The 16,390-nt window shown below is 45.8% G+C and overlaps 2 protein-coding genes across 2 annotated transcripts; one reads left to right on the plus strand and one right to left on the minus strand.

Annotated features, from left to right (window-relative positions):
• Positions 1–249: 249 nt before the first annotated feature.
• Positions 250–1,493, minus strand: VC83_01725 (uncharacterized protein). The gene is made up of 2 exons (XM_024465399.1): positions 1,349–1,493; positions 250–1,290 (listed from the first exon to the last, which is right to left on the minus strand). Exon 2 carries the CDS (start codon positions 1,276–1,278, stop codon positions 928–930), a length of 351 nt encoding a protein of 116 aa, XP_024327249.1. The 5' UTR covers positions 1,279–1,290; positions 1,349–1,493; the 3' UTR covers positions 250–927.
• Positions 1,494–2,509: 1,016 nt separating this feature from the next.
• Positions 2,510–5,169, plus strand: SPE2 (spermidine resistance protein). Its single transcript, XM_024465400.1, has 3 exons — positions 2,510–2,596; positions 2,689–2,944; positions 3,140–5,169. The coding sequence occupies exon 3, from the start codon at positions 3,529–3,531 to the stop codon at positions 5,017–5,019; it is 1,491 nt and encodes a 496-aa protein (XP_024327248.1). The 5' UTR covers positions 2,510–2,596; positions 2,689–2,944; positions 3,140–3,528; the 3' UTR covers positions 5,020–5,169.
• Positions 5,170–16,390: the final 11,221 nt, after the last annotated feature.

A 16,390-nucleotide genomic window follows, 5' to 3' on the forward strand; every position in this document is an offset into this window, starting at 1 on the left:
TGGAGTCTGATTTTTCAAGGACCCGGAACATTACGTTTAGTGGCGGTGTCTTAGTGTTTAGAGAGCCGCATATCAAGACAGCTACTGCTAATGTTCGGCCTCTAATTGAAACGTATGCAGCAAAAAACGGAAGGAGCCATTTGCCCCTTAAGATGTCTGCATGGGGCAGGGACAAGTGCGGGGGATGCGTCGGCACCGGTTATAGGAGTGCAAAGGAAACCCGGAGCTAAAAAAGGGACTGCAATTGAGGCCCTTATAGTAGCCCCACCGATTTGCACGATCGGAGAAGCAACTCTCTATAACATCTAGACTGATCTACATGCGAGGAAGTCCCAGCCTGATACCTCGTTCCCATAGCTCATAAACGTCGCGCCTACTATGCACGCTTAAATCGCATATGGGACAACAATGCAGCCTCGCAAACAACCTGGGGTTGATGAGGATAAAGAATCCCAGACCATGAGTCATCCACCTGCTCTAGTTGTAGAGGATGAGGTGGATGAGTTGGTGCATCCTGTCGCAAAAGCACGGCGGCGGATTCAGGATGGCATCCTCCACGAGAACCCGGCATTGACAGCAGAACTACCCCTAGCGAGAAAGAACTGGTGAGAACGAAGCGGTGATGAGAACCCCAGAGTGACAGCAGAACCCCCGCCACCGATCGGTGTGCTCAACATAGGAAGCCATAAACATTACCAGCGCAAAAACAATGAAGATCGCCAAAGCGTCATTCTGAACAACTTTCTGCTATTTCGTAAATTTCCCCGCGCTAGTTGCAGCGCCCTGTCTCGTTTATCTCTGCTTGGGAGAGAATGAGGCGGCGACTAGATAATTAACATGCGCATCCCCAAAATTTCGCACAACACGAGTAATCTTACAACAACAAGAGTATCATCTTGAACCAGCCAAGATGAACCAAACGCCACCTCACAACACACCCTCGTCGTGATTCTCCACGAACCATGGATGCTCTAGGGCCTGCGCCGCCGTGATCCCCCTCGCCGGATCCAAAACCGTCATCCTACAGACCAGATCACGGAACTCCGCGTCAACAAAAAGCCACGTCGCAAACGGCTCCCTGGGTTTCGTTGCGTTAAAGCTGCCCGCGAGAGTGATAAGATGCTCGAAGGAAGGGTTATCCTCGCCGATCCATTGTAACAGGCCTTGAAAGCCTTCTTCCTCGCCGAAGAAGGATATATGGCGTCTGAGGATATAGCGCCAAGTGTCACTGGCGGCTAGCTCGGAGTCGCTGATGCGAAAAACCATGTTGTTTAGCATCACGAAGATACACTGGATGATGCGTGAGCTCTTTTCAGGAAAGTCTGATGGGAGGTATGGATATACGCACCACGACCCCGAAGGAGAAGACGCAGATGGAGTGCCTTGGGCGGCGCGGGCAGGACTCGGGACTACCCCACAACTGGTTGCGCAGAGCCCTTCCCTTAGGTATTTCCCAGGGGGGAGAATGACCGCATCCTCGAGATGCGAGATCTGCACCCTAGTAACAGTGAAAGTCTCATTTGTCTTTTCATAATCCAAGAGGATATTGTTCGGCTTTATATCTAACGGCTCTGGTTAGCTTATGAATATAGTTGATCACGTTCCATAGTGGAATGCTGCTACAGCGCCTCGAGACTGGACATGGAGATATGCGGCTATGCGGCACCCACCTGTGTGAATGATGTTCCTCTCATGAAGCAGACCAGCAAGAGCACTTTTCAGCATGCCCTTCCTCGTCGCCACAGATAAGACCTTCTGGCTGAACTGGAGAAAGTTGGTTTCTAAAAAAGGGTAGAACAACTACTCAGGGCCGGGAAGGCCATCTACCACGGTTCGCAAGTTGGGACATGAGGCAAGAGGCTTCTGAATACCCTGTTGATACTCGTATTCTCCTGGTATCATATTTTTGACAATGAAGTTCTGTCCTTCAGCACTTGTTATTGTTAACACTGTGCCACTGCCCCTGATCACGGGATTTGGGTCATACCTGGCACGGTAGACGCATAGCAATGGATCCCGCCGTTCAGCAAGCACCTCTTGTATAATGTAGGTACGCCCTGACTGGCCACATAGCGTTGCGCCTTGTGTGAAAGGCTCCTTGGCCTTGGGATATCAGATGATACGACTCGACGTGAAGACGGGACATGATGCTGCGAATGCCAATTCCCGAGTATCAGAATGGCCCATGGGGAAGCGCGTGCAATTATTCGACGCGTACAAAAAGTAGTTACGGGTGCAAGAGTACGAACGCCGTAATATGTGACAAACAGACTAGGGTAATGAGAGTAAATTAAAAAGAAATACTGTCCAGGGCTCTATATAATATTTAGAGTTACTCAAGCATTATTATCCAAGAAGAATGGCTGTCGTGACATATTCCAGTGCTAACAGGCTTATGGGATAAGTTCGTCGTCACTGCTCGAGTTTAGGTTTCCCCACCCAAAAGATATTCCGGGCCGCTCTTGGTGGGGTAGTAGAGACCGCAAATTCTTTTGCCCTGAACTCGTCACGATTGGCGACCCGACGACGACGTGCGCAAAAACATTCGGATAGCGATACACGCAACCTACCGAGCTTCAAGTCGAGAAGCAACACTGTATGTAACGTTCTGTGTGCCCAGTTACTGTTCACTGTTGTCGCGCCCACAGTTACCCTCATATGGATTAACTGACATATTTGACGCTTCAGATTTTTGCCTTTTTTCCGACCTTGGCAGTGCGCAACGACCTTGGACACCGTACCAGCCATATGCGCTGAATATATATCTATACCCGAAATCAAATCACCTAGAGCTCAAAGTGAGCTTTACCTCAACATCAGAGCCAACCCAGCCACGTCTTGCCTGGCGGTTGACTGAGCTTGTATTACGACTTTACCCCGCCATCAAGTGCGCCCGTTCTATGAGCACCAGGGTCCTCCTGCGATTCCTTTCCAAGCCCGCAATGTATGTTATAGCTTCATTTCCCAATATACAGTACTGCTCCATGCTGGTCATACTGGATGCGGCGCTGCGACTGCTGCCGTTAGCGCCCGAGCAGTCGAGACATCAGAATCAGACGCTGTCTATTATCGCGTGCCTCACGGCATCTGCGTACAAGACCCTTTAGATATGGAGAGATTGCTAACATATTATACACAGGCCTAGATAACGCAAGCCAGACCCCAATTTGAACAGCACAACTTCATTTTAGAAGCTGTTCTGATAGACCCGATACTCCAACCCAGTATCGGACTACAGAACTAGCGGCGCAACCAGCGACCATTCCATCCTCAATACTCTGCCACATTGCTGAGTGCACACGCCCTCCTTAACGTCTATTCAGGAGACGTTTTTACCAATACCCACTGCTGCTGGCTCCGCCAGCACTCACTCGATACCCACGGTTCTGTGGGCCTATACTACTCAAGCGGACACCGCAGGGTTCGTTTGAGCGGTAGATAGTGCTCCACAGTGCTTGTTCAGCACATAATATCCTATCACCCAGTTCGATCTTGCTAAGAGCCTGTCGGTTCCAACACACAGCGGCGATGGTAGATATTACTAGCCCACCCACCAACACAATTGCAGTATCGGAAGGTACACCGCAACTCACCATCAATCATGAAGCTGTTGTCGATCTAGACTCTAGCAATGCCTTTGAAGGTCCAGAAAAGTTGTTAGAAGTCTGGTTTGCTCCTTCAGCGGACACGCTTCCGCCAGGAGCACACAGGGATGGGTTGAAAGCTGTGTCAGCGGAAGTATGGAAGGAGATGCTCGATGTTGTGAACTGCAAGGTTCTCTCAATCGTCGAATCCGACCATGTCGATGCATACCTCCTTTCCGAGTCGAGCATGTTCGTGTTCAGCCACAAGCTCATCCTGAAGACATGCGGCACCACAACCCTCCTCTGGGGGCTCCCACACATCTTGGATATTGCCGCTGCCAAAGCCGGATTGGCCCACCACCGCGGCAGCAACGTCAAGGGAACAGAGACGGCGGCAACGCCCTACCGTGTGTTCTACAGCCGGAAGAACTTCCTATTCCCAGATCGCCAGCGCGGACCCCACCGCAGCTGGAACGACGAGGTCACGTACCTCGACAAGATGTTCTGGGGTGGAAGCGCATACATGGTCGGCAAGATGAACGGGGACCACTGGTACCTCTACCTCACGAGCCCCAACACCGACATCACCCCACCCCAGACTCCCGAATCTGAAAAGCCAACGGAGACGAAAGTCCTCACCCTTCCCGGTAAAGAAACCCCCCACCCCAACAACGCCACCGGCAACGACGAGACCCTCGAAGTCCTAATGACGGACCTCGACGTCGAGAAAGCCAAACAATTCTACCTCAACAACGCCAGCGCCCTCGCCGAGAGCAACTTCTACCAACAGCAAAAACTCACCAACCAAGAGAGCACCCCCGACGCCCTCCCCATCCCCTCGGAACTCACAACCGAAGGCCACGCCCTCGGCACCGTCGTCTCCGAGTCCTGCGGTCTCTCAGCTCTCTACCCCCCCTCCCGCTACCCCGACGCCCGCGTCGACGCTTACCTCTTCACCCCCTGCGGCTTCTCCGCCAACGGTGTCATTCCCGCGCCCGACGCGTCCGGTGTGGGACCTGCGACGCATTACTTCACTGTACACGTGACGCCGGAGCCACAGTGCTCGTATGCGAGCTTCGAGACGAATGTGCCGGGGCAGCAGACGGGCGGGGAGACGGCAGAGGTGATTGAGCATGTTGTTGGGATTTTTGCGCCGGGGAGGTTTAGTGTTACGCTGTTTGAGGGGAAGGTGTGTGTGGAGGATTTGAAGGCTTTGGATGAGAGGGTTGAGGGGGGTGTTGCTGCGGCGGGGAGTGGGAATGGGGCTGTGAATGGCGAGGTGAAGGGGAAGAGGAGGGGGAGGATGGATGCGATTAGAGGGTATAGAAGGGTGGAGAGGATTGTGCATGAGTTTGATGGGTATGATCTCGTCTTCCACTACTACGAGAGGGATGATTGGAAAGGGGGCGCCCCGGTGGTGGGGGAGGTGATGTAGGTGGAATAGGCGGGCAGGAGCGTCTACGTAGGAGAGCTGGACACGTCGTCCAGGCTGGAGATGGGCGGATTCGGCGTTTACGCTGATCCTCAAGAGGTGCTGGGAGCATTTTTTTTTAGTTTTTTAGAAAAGAAAACAACAAAACAAAACAAAAAAAAAAAAAAAAAAAAAAAGGTGGAGGAAGATGGAGGGGGGGTTACCAACTCGTGGTTCGTAGCATTCGTAGTGGTCAGTGTTCAGTGTTCCCCAAAATAGTATTAGTATTTGTGGTTTTCGAATAGTATTCGGCGATGAGCAGTATTCGGGCTAAAATTGGGGTATTCGGCGAGTACAGTACTAGACCACTGCTATTAACCGAATTCCAATTTGACGCGTAAATCGCGTCGCGTAACCCACCCCTCCTTGTACAACAACCATAATTATGCCACCAACTCGGAGGGCTTTGGCTCCAATTGATGGGAATCGACAGCCTGGTGGCCAATTAAGCCCATACCAACGCGGGCAGATTATTGGGAGGCAGTCAGAGGGTGCAACACCTACTAAGATTGCACACGACCTAAACCTTGACTGAAGCACCGTACGATATACAATTGCAGTTGACTCAATACGCACCGAAGGCAAGAGCCTACCCCGTACACCACGGGGAAAGTCATATACAGAAGCAGAGCAACGCCTTATACTCCGCCATGTATGCCTAAACCCAAAGGATACATACCAAGAAGTAAAGGATGCTTGTAATGTTGCTTGCTCAACATCAACTATAAAGAGGATACTACAAGAAGCAGGCATAGGCAATTGGCGTGCAAAGTGTCGCCCTTTCCTACTGCCAATACATGCAGCTAAACGGCTTGCATGGTGTTTAGCACGGAGGAATTGGACAGCAGAGGATTGGGGTCAAGTTGTGTGGAGTGATGAGTGCTCTGTTGAGCGGGGGCGGGGTAACAGGAGCGAGTGGTGTTTCTGCACACCTGCTCAGAAGTGGCAGCGGGAGATGATCCAAACCTACAGTACAAAGAAGAACATGAAGAAAATGGTTTGGGGGGCAGAAGGCCAGAGCAATTTATACCTTATGAACTGTAACTTTGAGTCAAAGAAGTTTGGATATACTGCAAACTCATACCTTGAGATTCTAGAAGCAGAACTCCTCCCTATTTTTGAGAGTCTTGACTCTAGCTACTCATTTATGCAAGATAATGCTCCTATCCATACTGCGGGTATGGTTACAGACTTTCTTGAGGAGCATATGATTACTACACTCTATGGGTGGCCGCCCTACTCACCCGACCTCAACCCAATTGATCACATTTGGTGGCACTTGAAAACCCGGGTGTGTGAGATGTTCCCTGAAATTGCAAAGGATAAATCAAACTCAGAACATGCAAGACAGCGTCTAGAATCATGTTTGCAAGCAGCATGGGACACATTAGTCAAGTCATTGTTTGATAAATTGTATAAGAGTATGCCGAGTAGAATTGAGGCGTGCATTCAAGCAGACGGGTGGCATACAAAATCTAGAATACTCATTTTTTATACTATATACTATAGGGGCTTATTTTGTATAGCTGTCAATTCTAATTACAATGGATCAATTTTTACATCTATCGCTCTAAAATTGCATATGTTACGAGCAAATTAATTATCTACGTTCGGTGGCTTCGTGGGTGGTTTTGCGATTCGGTTAATAGCAGTGGTCGGTGACTGTATTTGCCAAAGACTCGAATACTATTCGAGTCCTTGGCAAGCACGGCCCAGGATGCCAAGCTATGAAGATTTTACCCCGCCCTCATAGATAGATCCGTAGAAATAGATCCATAGATAATATACCAATTGATATTTCTACCAGAATGAGCGGCTCTGAGCTATCTGCAATTCCAAGTGATGAAGATGAGGGAATTCAGCTGCTACCACCCCCTTTTCCATTCGAGTCTTCGCCGTCGATAGCTCTACCATTACTACAAATACGGCCACAACTACCAAATACTCAGTCACCATTGTTCTTAAAGAATGTATTCAGTAGAACATTGTTAAGCACCAGCCCTGCAACGATGAAGATTGTCTGTATGCAAGATGGCTGTAATTATAAGCCACAACCGAAGCTTTTATCATGGAATATCACGAGTAATTTGTGGAGGCATGTGTTACGATATCAAGTGCGCCTTGCAGCTCGAGTGGGGGTTCAGGGGTGTGGGGAGCTTTCCGGGGTTGGAGCGAAGTTTTCAGTTGTGGAGTGAATTCTCAGAACTGGTCTCGCTAAAGAGAATTCACTCCACAACAACATAGCTGTATATAGATCGAGCCACTGCTCGAGTGCTCCTCTTCTCTTTCCTTTCTTCTCTAGATTGAGTTTAATTCATAATACCCAACTGGCGCCCTATGCCTTGGTGAACCGTGACAGCATGTTGAAAGCATGCATCCTGCATTATACAAAGCTATAAAACCAGGAACTCCATTGCTACAGCATGCTCAGAGTTTGCAGGATTCGCAGGGCGCTCCGAATATGAGAACAGCCCGAAACGCCCAACAATTCTTTACTCCTCGAGTAGGACGATCCGTTCTTGCCTCTCGATATAGAGAGTTATTACTTGCATTTATTGTATCTAATAACTTACCAATGAGTCTGGTTGATCGGCCTTCATTTCGTCAGCTTATTCACCAGCTTAGCCCTTCAACATTAGCTATATCAACGAGCTCCTTAATGCGCGATTTACACAAGATATTCTGCAACCACCGTATGAAGCTACAGATAGAACTCCAGGCTCATATAATAAAGGGTGGACGGTTATCACTTACGACTGATTCATGGTCTGCAATGAATGGTGCAGAGCACGCTGCGATAACTGTTCATTGGATAAATAATGAATGGGTTTACCGGCACTGTGTTCTTGATATCATACATCTAAAGGAGCCCATTCATTCTGGTGAATATCTTGCAGAGCAGCTTCAAGCTGTTACAGACGACTTTGGTATTACGAACAGAGTCTTTACAATTACTAGAGACAATGCATCGAACAATACAGCAATGCTCGCAGAGTTTGAAATAGGGGCATGCACGAGCGTCGTTTCTATACAGCAACCATGGAGCTTTACAGTAAAGAAAGGCGATGTCCGATGCATGGCACACATTATAAACCTTGCGGTTCAAGCAGCTTTAACTATGTTAAAAGCTGTACCATCAGAACAAACGGAACTGTATAGGCTTAAGCAAGGCTTAGCTCATACTCAAGGCTTCGTTCTTAATAAAGAAGAAGTGGCAACGGTTCTTATAAGACTACGCTGGCATATCTATGTCTTCCGGAACCGTCGAGCATGGAAAGATGCATTGAAAGTACAAGCATCTGCTATGGGTATTCAGGTGGTTTCAATGTCCCTCGATATGCCTGTACGATGGAACTCAACATATTATATGCTTCAGAACACTTTGAAGCTTGAGCAGCCGATCAATGCTTTATGTGCTTCGCAAACGATGGATTTAAGTATGCGTGATATTATCATTACATCAATAGAATGGCAAGTGTTACATGGACTAAAGGCGTTCTTTAAGATATTCGTCAAACCAGCAGAGCAAGTTCAAGCAGATAATTATCCAACGTTGAACATCTGTATTCCACACTATCTACGGCTTTTAAATAAGCTTAAGGCAATGGAAAACGCTCCATCGACAACAGCAGCAATCAGCGCAGCTTGTAAAGCGTCGTATAATAAGCTTGATACTTATTATAACCTTGTGACAAATCAAGGCTCAAGCCACTCGTCAATTGCTACTATCTGCGACCCAAGATTCAACTTAAGTATATATGAATTTTATATGCCAAATAGTGTAGACGCTGTAAAACGAGATAGGGCAAGAGCACAGTTCGCAGCTTACTATAACTGGTATAAAGACCATGAGAACGATATACAGGTTGCTGCTATTGAAGCTACTATTGCTGCTGAAACTGAGCAGCTGACGACTCTAAGAGAACTTGATTCCGACGAGAAGATGTATCAGCATCATGGGCCTTCTATTGAGGAAGTTGAGTGGCGACGATGGTTCAAAGAGAATGGTGTCGACCGTAATACTAATATCCTCAAATATTGGCAGGCAAAGCAGTATCAGTATCCAGTTATATCATGGATCGCACGGGACTATTTGGCAATTCCAGCCTCATCGGCAGCGTCAGAGGGTATATTTAGTGTTGGCGGTGATATAGTCACAAAGAAAAGGAACAGGTTATTACCTTCAACTCTTCGATATCTACTCTGCCTATGGGATTGGGGGGTTATAGGCGATGAGGAGAAGGATAATAGCGATTAGACAGTTATCATATTTCATTACTATATAACGTAACGTATGGGGTAGTCGGACATATGGGGTAGTCGGACAAAAATGCCCGACTACCAACTCAGAACCTTCATACCTTCCACCATGAACATCCCACAACCATACAGTCGTGCTCAGGTTGAAGACAACATCCAAAAGGCTGTCATTGCGCTCCAATTGAAGGAATTCAAACCAATTAGACTTGCTGCAGACCACTTCGAAGTTCCTAAGGCAACTCTTGCTGATAGGATGTCTGGGAAGAAAACACGTGCTGTAGCTCACGAAATTGAACAAGCTCTCTCGAATGCAGAAGAAAATACACTAGCACGATGGATTACACGTCTCACTGCCACGGGTTTTCCTGCAACTCCTATGTTGATCAAGGAAATGGCTGAAGAAATTCGCGTACGACGCGTCCAAATCGCGTCTTCTCAAACCACTCTTCAGACCAATCCTACCCCCTAGGCCATGAATGGATCTATAGATTCTTAAAACGACATCCAAACTTTAAAGGAGTCTACTCAAGACAACTAGAGTCTGCATGACATAAAGAAGCCACTCCTATAAAGATTTCAGCTTGGTTTGACGCGTTTAAAGCACGAATTGAAGAGCGAAAGTACAAGCCATGCAACATCTATAATATGGATGAGACAGGTTTTGTAGTTGGAGAGACTCAATCCACGTGAATAATTGTTGATTCTACCTTGAAATCCAATTGGCAAGGTCACAGCTGGGAAGTAGGAGTGGATAACTGTACTTGAATGCATTGATGCAGACGGTGGTGCTTTACCACCTATGATTATATTCAAGGCTAAGAATACCAATTCAAGTTGGATTCCAAAGGATACCCCTGCAAACTGGCACTTCTCAACAAGTAATAGTGGCTGGACTTCAAACAGTCATGGATTTGAGTGGTTGCGGAAGGTATTTGAGCCTGAGTCACGCAAAAAGTCTGGAAATCACCCGCGAATGTTGATTATGGATGGCCATTCTAGTCACATTACTGGCGATATGATTGCACTGTGCATTGAGAATGACATCAACCTTCTTATTCTACCGCCTCATTGCTCTCATCTACTCCAACCACTTGATGTTGGGGTGTATGGACCTCTTAAGCGATTTCATGCTCAGGAAGTAGATTGGTATACTCGCGCAGGAATAAAGCGAATCCAGCGCTCCCACTGGGTTGAAATATTCTGGTGTATTCGAGAGAAGGGTCTTATACCTCAAAACATTAGAAGTGGGTGGAGGGCAGCAGGTTTAATACCCTTTCTCCCAGAAAGAGTTCTGGCTAACCTTCCACTTCCACCAACTGAAGCACCTCGCACTCCTCAAAACTCAACCAATATCACTACTCTGGATCTCTCAATACTCCGAAGTTCTCCTCCAGATGGAACTGAACTAAGGCATGCAAATTTAGTATTTAATTCAAGTATGGCAACTTGTGACTCTCCTGCTTCACCAACTTGACGCTATGCCAAGAGAATGACTAGGCTGGTTGAAAGTCAGAATGCTGAACTCAGCATCCTTCGTAAGGAGGTAAAAGAGTACAAAGAGATACTTGAGACACGAAAGAAAAGAACTACGGGCAAGAGAATTAAGTTGCAAGGCGAATTTGTATTCAGTACCGAGGAAGTGTTGAAAGTTGTCCGGGAGGCAGAGTTGAAGTAAACTGAGAAAAGACCACGTGGAAGGCCATGCAAATGGCCAATTGAAGAAGTAGACGAGGAAATTGAAGAGGAAGAGGTAGAGAACGATTCAAGCGACCCAGAATTGGAATTGGAGGAGTGTGTGGCACATAGGACTCGGTCAACTAGAGTAGAATAAACTTTTTGTCTGACTACCCCATATGTCTGACCCATATGTCCGACTACCCCATACGTTACGTTACTACAGTTGAGCCTCAAAATACTCAAATACTATTCGGTGAGGATTTGTATGAGTATTCGCCGAATACTCACAGATGGCAAGTATTTGGGAAAACCCTGAATACTATTCGAATACTATTTGGAGAACACTGTCAGTGTTGCCCGAATACCGTTCTGAGTACTACTCGAGCATCCTCAAGTAGAGTACTCAAAATTGAAGCTCGAGTACCATGAGTAGTACTCGCATATAAAATAGAATTTGACTGTATTTACTATTCTAACTCTCATTATCTGCATCGTCGCCGCTGTCCTCGTCGTCGCCTTGTGATATAATACCCCAATTCCGTAAGCAAAGTAGATATCTAAGTGTAGACGGTGATAATCTGTTCCGTTTCTTTGTGATAATATCACCGCCAACACTAAATACTCGTTCCGAGTCCGCTGAGGTAGCTGGAATAGCTAGGTGGTCCTTTGCTATAGAAGCAATCAACGGATATTGGAATTGCTTACTCTGCCAATATTTGAGAATATCTGTGTTCCTACCAACCGTCGGCTCCTTCATCCATCACTTCCATTCTGGCTCAGTATCGTGATGGCTTTGCGATACGTACAGCTCGTCTTCTGAGTCTATATCGATACTCATAGCTTGCTGCTCTGGATCTAGATCCTCATCTTCGATACTATTAATAACGTTTGCTGCTCGAATATCAGACTCGTGGCCTGAATATCGGTAGAAGCAGTCCTGCCACTGTGCCTTTGCCCTGTTCTTTTTGATCGATTGTGTACTGTCTTTCCATATGATATTGAAAATGTTGAAATTATACCAAGGATCACAAATTGTAGCAATCGTGATTCGTAGCTATAGTATAGTAATAATTAAGTTTCTTTAATACAATCGAAGTAGCATTAGCAATCGGGCTGAAGTATCAGCTATTAAAGAATGGTTTTATAAATTTAAAGATGTGTGTAATCAACTAGATATTACTGCAGGTGATATCTACAACTTTGATGAAGTTGGATTCCGTGTAGGAATGAGCACCGGTGAACATGTGTTGGTACCATCTGCAGTAAAGGAGATAAGTTGTTTCTACTTATCTTACTTTATATTATTCTAATATTTATAACGTGGTTGTACACCGAGTCGTGAATGTCACCGAGTCGTGAACTTTTCCCTACTTAGCTACCTACGAACTTCAACACGCGTTTCCTCCACAACTACCAATGGAAATCCAAACCCAAGAAGCGCGAATCATTCTAGCTATTGAGGCTCTTCAAACATGTAAATCGCTTAATCGCAGGTCTGCATCAATACTATATAAAGTGCCTTATTCTACGCTTACTGATAGAATGGCCGGCCGACCTTCTCGACGCGAAACCAAAGCCAATAGTCATAAATTGACTGAGCTAGAAGAGGAAGTGATTATTCGAAATATATTGGATATGGATGCAAGAGGATTTGCACCTCGGCCTGCTAGTGTGGAGGATATGGCAAATTATATCCTTGAATCGCGTGGGGGAAAGCACGTTGGGACGCGGTGGGCATATCGATTTATACAACGCCGCCCCGAGTTAAAGACACGTTTTAATCGCGTTTATGACTTTCAAAGAGCCTTGTGCGAAGATCCTGAGCTTATTGGAGCGTGGTTTCAACTTGTGCAGAACATGAGAGCAAAGTACGGCATCCAAGACTGCGATTTCTACAACTTTGACGAGACGGGCTTCATGATGGGCGTTATTAGCTCAGCTTTAGTTGTTACGCGCGCCGATCGATGTGGCAGAGGCAAGGCAGTTCAGCCTGGCAATCGGGAATGGGTACAGCAATTGTTTGTGTGAATGCTGAAGGGGAGTATCCCTCCGTTTTTAGTAGTTCAAGGGAAATGTCACCTTTCAAGTTGGTATACTGAAGGCGGCCTTCCTCACAATTGGGTAATTAAACCAACAAGCAATGGATGGACCAACAACGAGACAGGTCTAGAATGGCTTCATCACTTCGATAAACATACTTGCAGTCGTGCAAAAGGACCATATCGGATGTTGGTTTTAGACGGGCATGAAAGTCACGAATCAGCTGCGTTTCAGGAATATTGCAAAGCAAACAACATCATAACTCTCTGTCTACCTCCTCACTCGTCTCACCTAACTCAGCCACTTGATGTTGGGTGCTTTAGTGTTCTTAAACGCATGTATGGGCGTCAAATTGAGACCTTTATTAAGGCTCATATAAACCATATTACAAAGGTTGAGTTTTTTATAGCTTTCCACGCAGCTTATAACCAGTCAATAACAACTCAAAACGCCAAAGCTGGATTTCGCGGAGCTGGTTTAGTGCCCTTTGATCCGCAAGTAATCATTTCAAAGCTAGACGTCAAGTTGCAGACTCCTACACCTACAGGACCCCCCTCTATAGACGCTGATCCTTGGGTTTCTCAAACGCCTCGCAACCCAATAGATGCTCTCTCACAGACTACTCTAGTTAAAAATCGCATTGCACGGCACCAAGGAAGCTCGCCAACCCCCATTTTTGCTACTGTTACTGCATTAACTAAAGGGACAGAGATTTTGGCACATGAAATGACTTTATTGTCAGCTGAAGTCCGCACCCTTCGAGCAGCAAACGAAGCTCTTAGCAAACGCCGGAGGGCTAAAAAGTCTCGTGTCCGTCAAGGGTGTGCACTTTCTGTAGGGGATGCACATGATGATTTGTCCCAAAGGGCAGTTACGGAGCAAATAAATCGCGAGAAGCGCTCTGGAGGGGTTGGTAGGAATGAGGGGCAACCAGGTGTACGACATTGTGGCACTTGCGGGGGGGCTGGCCATAATGCACGAACTTGTCAGGAGGTCATAGAAGTACTTAGCTCATCAGATTCTGAATAGTTTTAGTTTTAATACATGTTGTGGTTGTTTAATTATACCTTACAGTGGTGGGTATAAAAAAGCTTCACGACTCGGTGACATTCACGACTCGGTGTACAACCACGTTAGCTTTATATGTCATACTGACATTCGTTGCACTCAGTTTGCTATCAAACTCAAGAGCAAACTTAGAAATCTCCTCCTCAAACCTACAAGTCACTATACATATTTTGGCTTATCACACCAACAACAAGAGCAATACTACTCAATGATTGCTACAACCATCTATGATTCATTACACATCATCGCTCCTTAGTTACTGGGCCGATATTACCACATAGCATATCTCTACAACCCTCTATGATTCATTACATGACATCACTCATACTACCACATGACATATCTCTACCAACTAGAGGCCTAGGAGCATGAACGATAGCTCTAAAAGCTCCTACAAACCTCTATGATTCATTACATGTCATCGCTCTTTAGTTACCCACAAGATTGGTTAAGTTATGACATAATTTGTCTATGACATAATTTGTCTATGACATAATTTGTCTATGACATAATTTGTCTATGACATAATTTGTCTATAGGGGTACTCTGACCTTGGACCTCCTTTTACTTCCTATAGGCTACGAACCTAAGAGATGGTTCTATGGGATTCTCTTACGTCGACTACAGTTACCAAGCCTGGTAAGTCATGGAAAGTCTTGGAAAATGAGAGAACTACATTCCTTTAGCATAAATAGGATTGCCCTTTCCTTAAGAAAGGGCAAGCAGACAATACAGTAAATCGACTATCACATACTTCCACGTCTTTTCCAAGCTTCCAAGCATTCATCTTGTTACTCCTTGTTTCTGAAAAGTCAGTGAGGTGTTAACCTCTGACTTACCCCTGAGTTCCCAGACTCAACATTTGTTGCAACTTGTCTGAACCACTTCACTACATCACACACCTGATTGCTGCGTTGTGGAATAGTCTAAGCTACGACCCTTTGGCTCTTTTTCCTAAGACAGTGTGTTGTCTTAGTAAATTCATCCCTTCCTTGGGTGGCTAGATTCTCACATCTGGTGCACCCACCATTACAGTTGCGCAGTTTGAATTTTGTCTAGAATACTTGCTTCCTGTAGGTGGACTGGCGCGAGTTGGATGTCTTGATTCACCTTAGCATCTTCGAATTTCCTTATCTCTTGGAGGTCTGGATGGAGTCTCTTGAGTGGTAGCAGGGTTTGAAGTTGTTGTTTTTGGCGGTCATCTTCTTCGTTCCCTTCTGGTCTATCTCCTGGTCTTCGAGTTAATGCATCTGCTTTTCCGTTCTGTTTCCCAGGTCGATATATAATTTGAAAGTTAAACCTTGACAGAAACTCAGCCCATCGAGCTTGCCTTCAAGTAAGCTTCTTTGTTGTCATGAAGTATTCAAGACTCTTGTGATCTGACAAAACTTGGACTGGCATTGATGTGCCCTCGACTTCTGGTCTCCATGCTTTGAAGCATCTGATGATGGCAAGTAACTCCTTGTCATAGATTTTGTAATTGCATTCTTCAGGTGCCATCTTTTTCGAGAAGAATGCAACTGGATGTAGGATTCCATTGTCATCTTTCTGTGACAGTACCCCTGAGGAAATAAAATCTGAGGCATCAGCTTCAACATAGGCTGTCTTCTCTCTATCGAAATGTCGTAAGACTGGGGCTTCTGTGACAGTCTTTTTCACAAGTGTGAATGCTTCCTGATATGCTTCTGTCCATTCGAAGACATGGTCTTTTTTCGTTAAGTTGACGAGTGGTTTCATGATGTTTGAATAGTTCTTGATAAACCTTCGATAGAACACACAGAATCCGATAAAAGCTTGCGTGTCCTGTAATGATTTTGGTGCTTTCCAATCGAGTATAGTGTTCACCTTTCCAGGATCCATGCGAATTCCATTAACTCCAATGATGAGTCCTAAGAATTTTGTCTCTTGAACGAAGAATTCGCATTTTGCTATATCTGCTTGTAGTCCTGCTTCTCGAAGCTTTTGTAGAACCATTTTGACATGCTTAACATGTTCCTCCTTACTTGTGCTATAGACAAGAAGATTGTCCATGAATTTGTTTATGTATTCCATTAATGTTTCATTCATATAACGTTGGAATGTTGCTGGGCCATTCGTAAGTCCAAATGGGAGAACTTTGTATTTGTATGATCCAAATCGAGTTTTGAATGTTGTCAGATCTTCGTCCTCCTCTGTCTGCATGCGAATTCGATTAAAAGCATGTCTAATATCAATCTTTGTAAGATATTTGGCACCCGTGATTTGAGCCAATGTTTCATCAATGAGGGGAAGTGGGTATGAGTCTTTCCTT

The sequence above is a fragment of the Pseudogymnoascus destructans genome (assembly GCF_001641265.1).
Source record: "Pseudogymnoascus destructans isolate 20631-21 unplaced genomic scaffold scaffold_3, whole genome shotgun sequence".
Lineage (NCBI taxonomy): Eukaryota > Fungi > Ascomycota > Leotiomycetes > Thelebolales > Thelebolaceae > Pseudogymnoascus > Pseudogymnoascus destructans.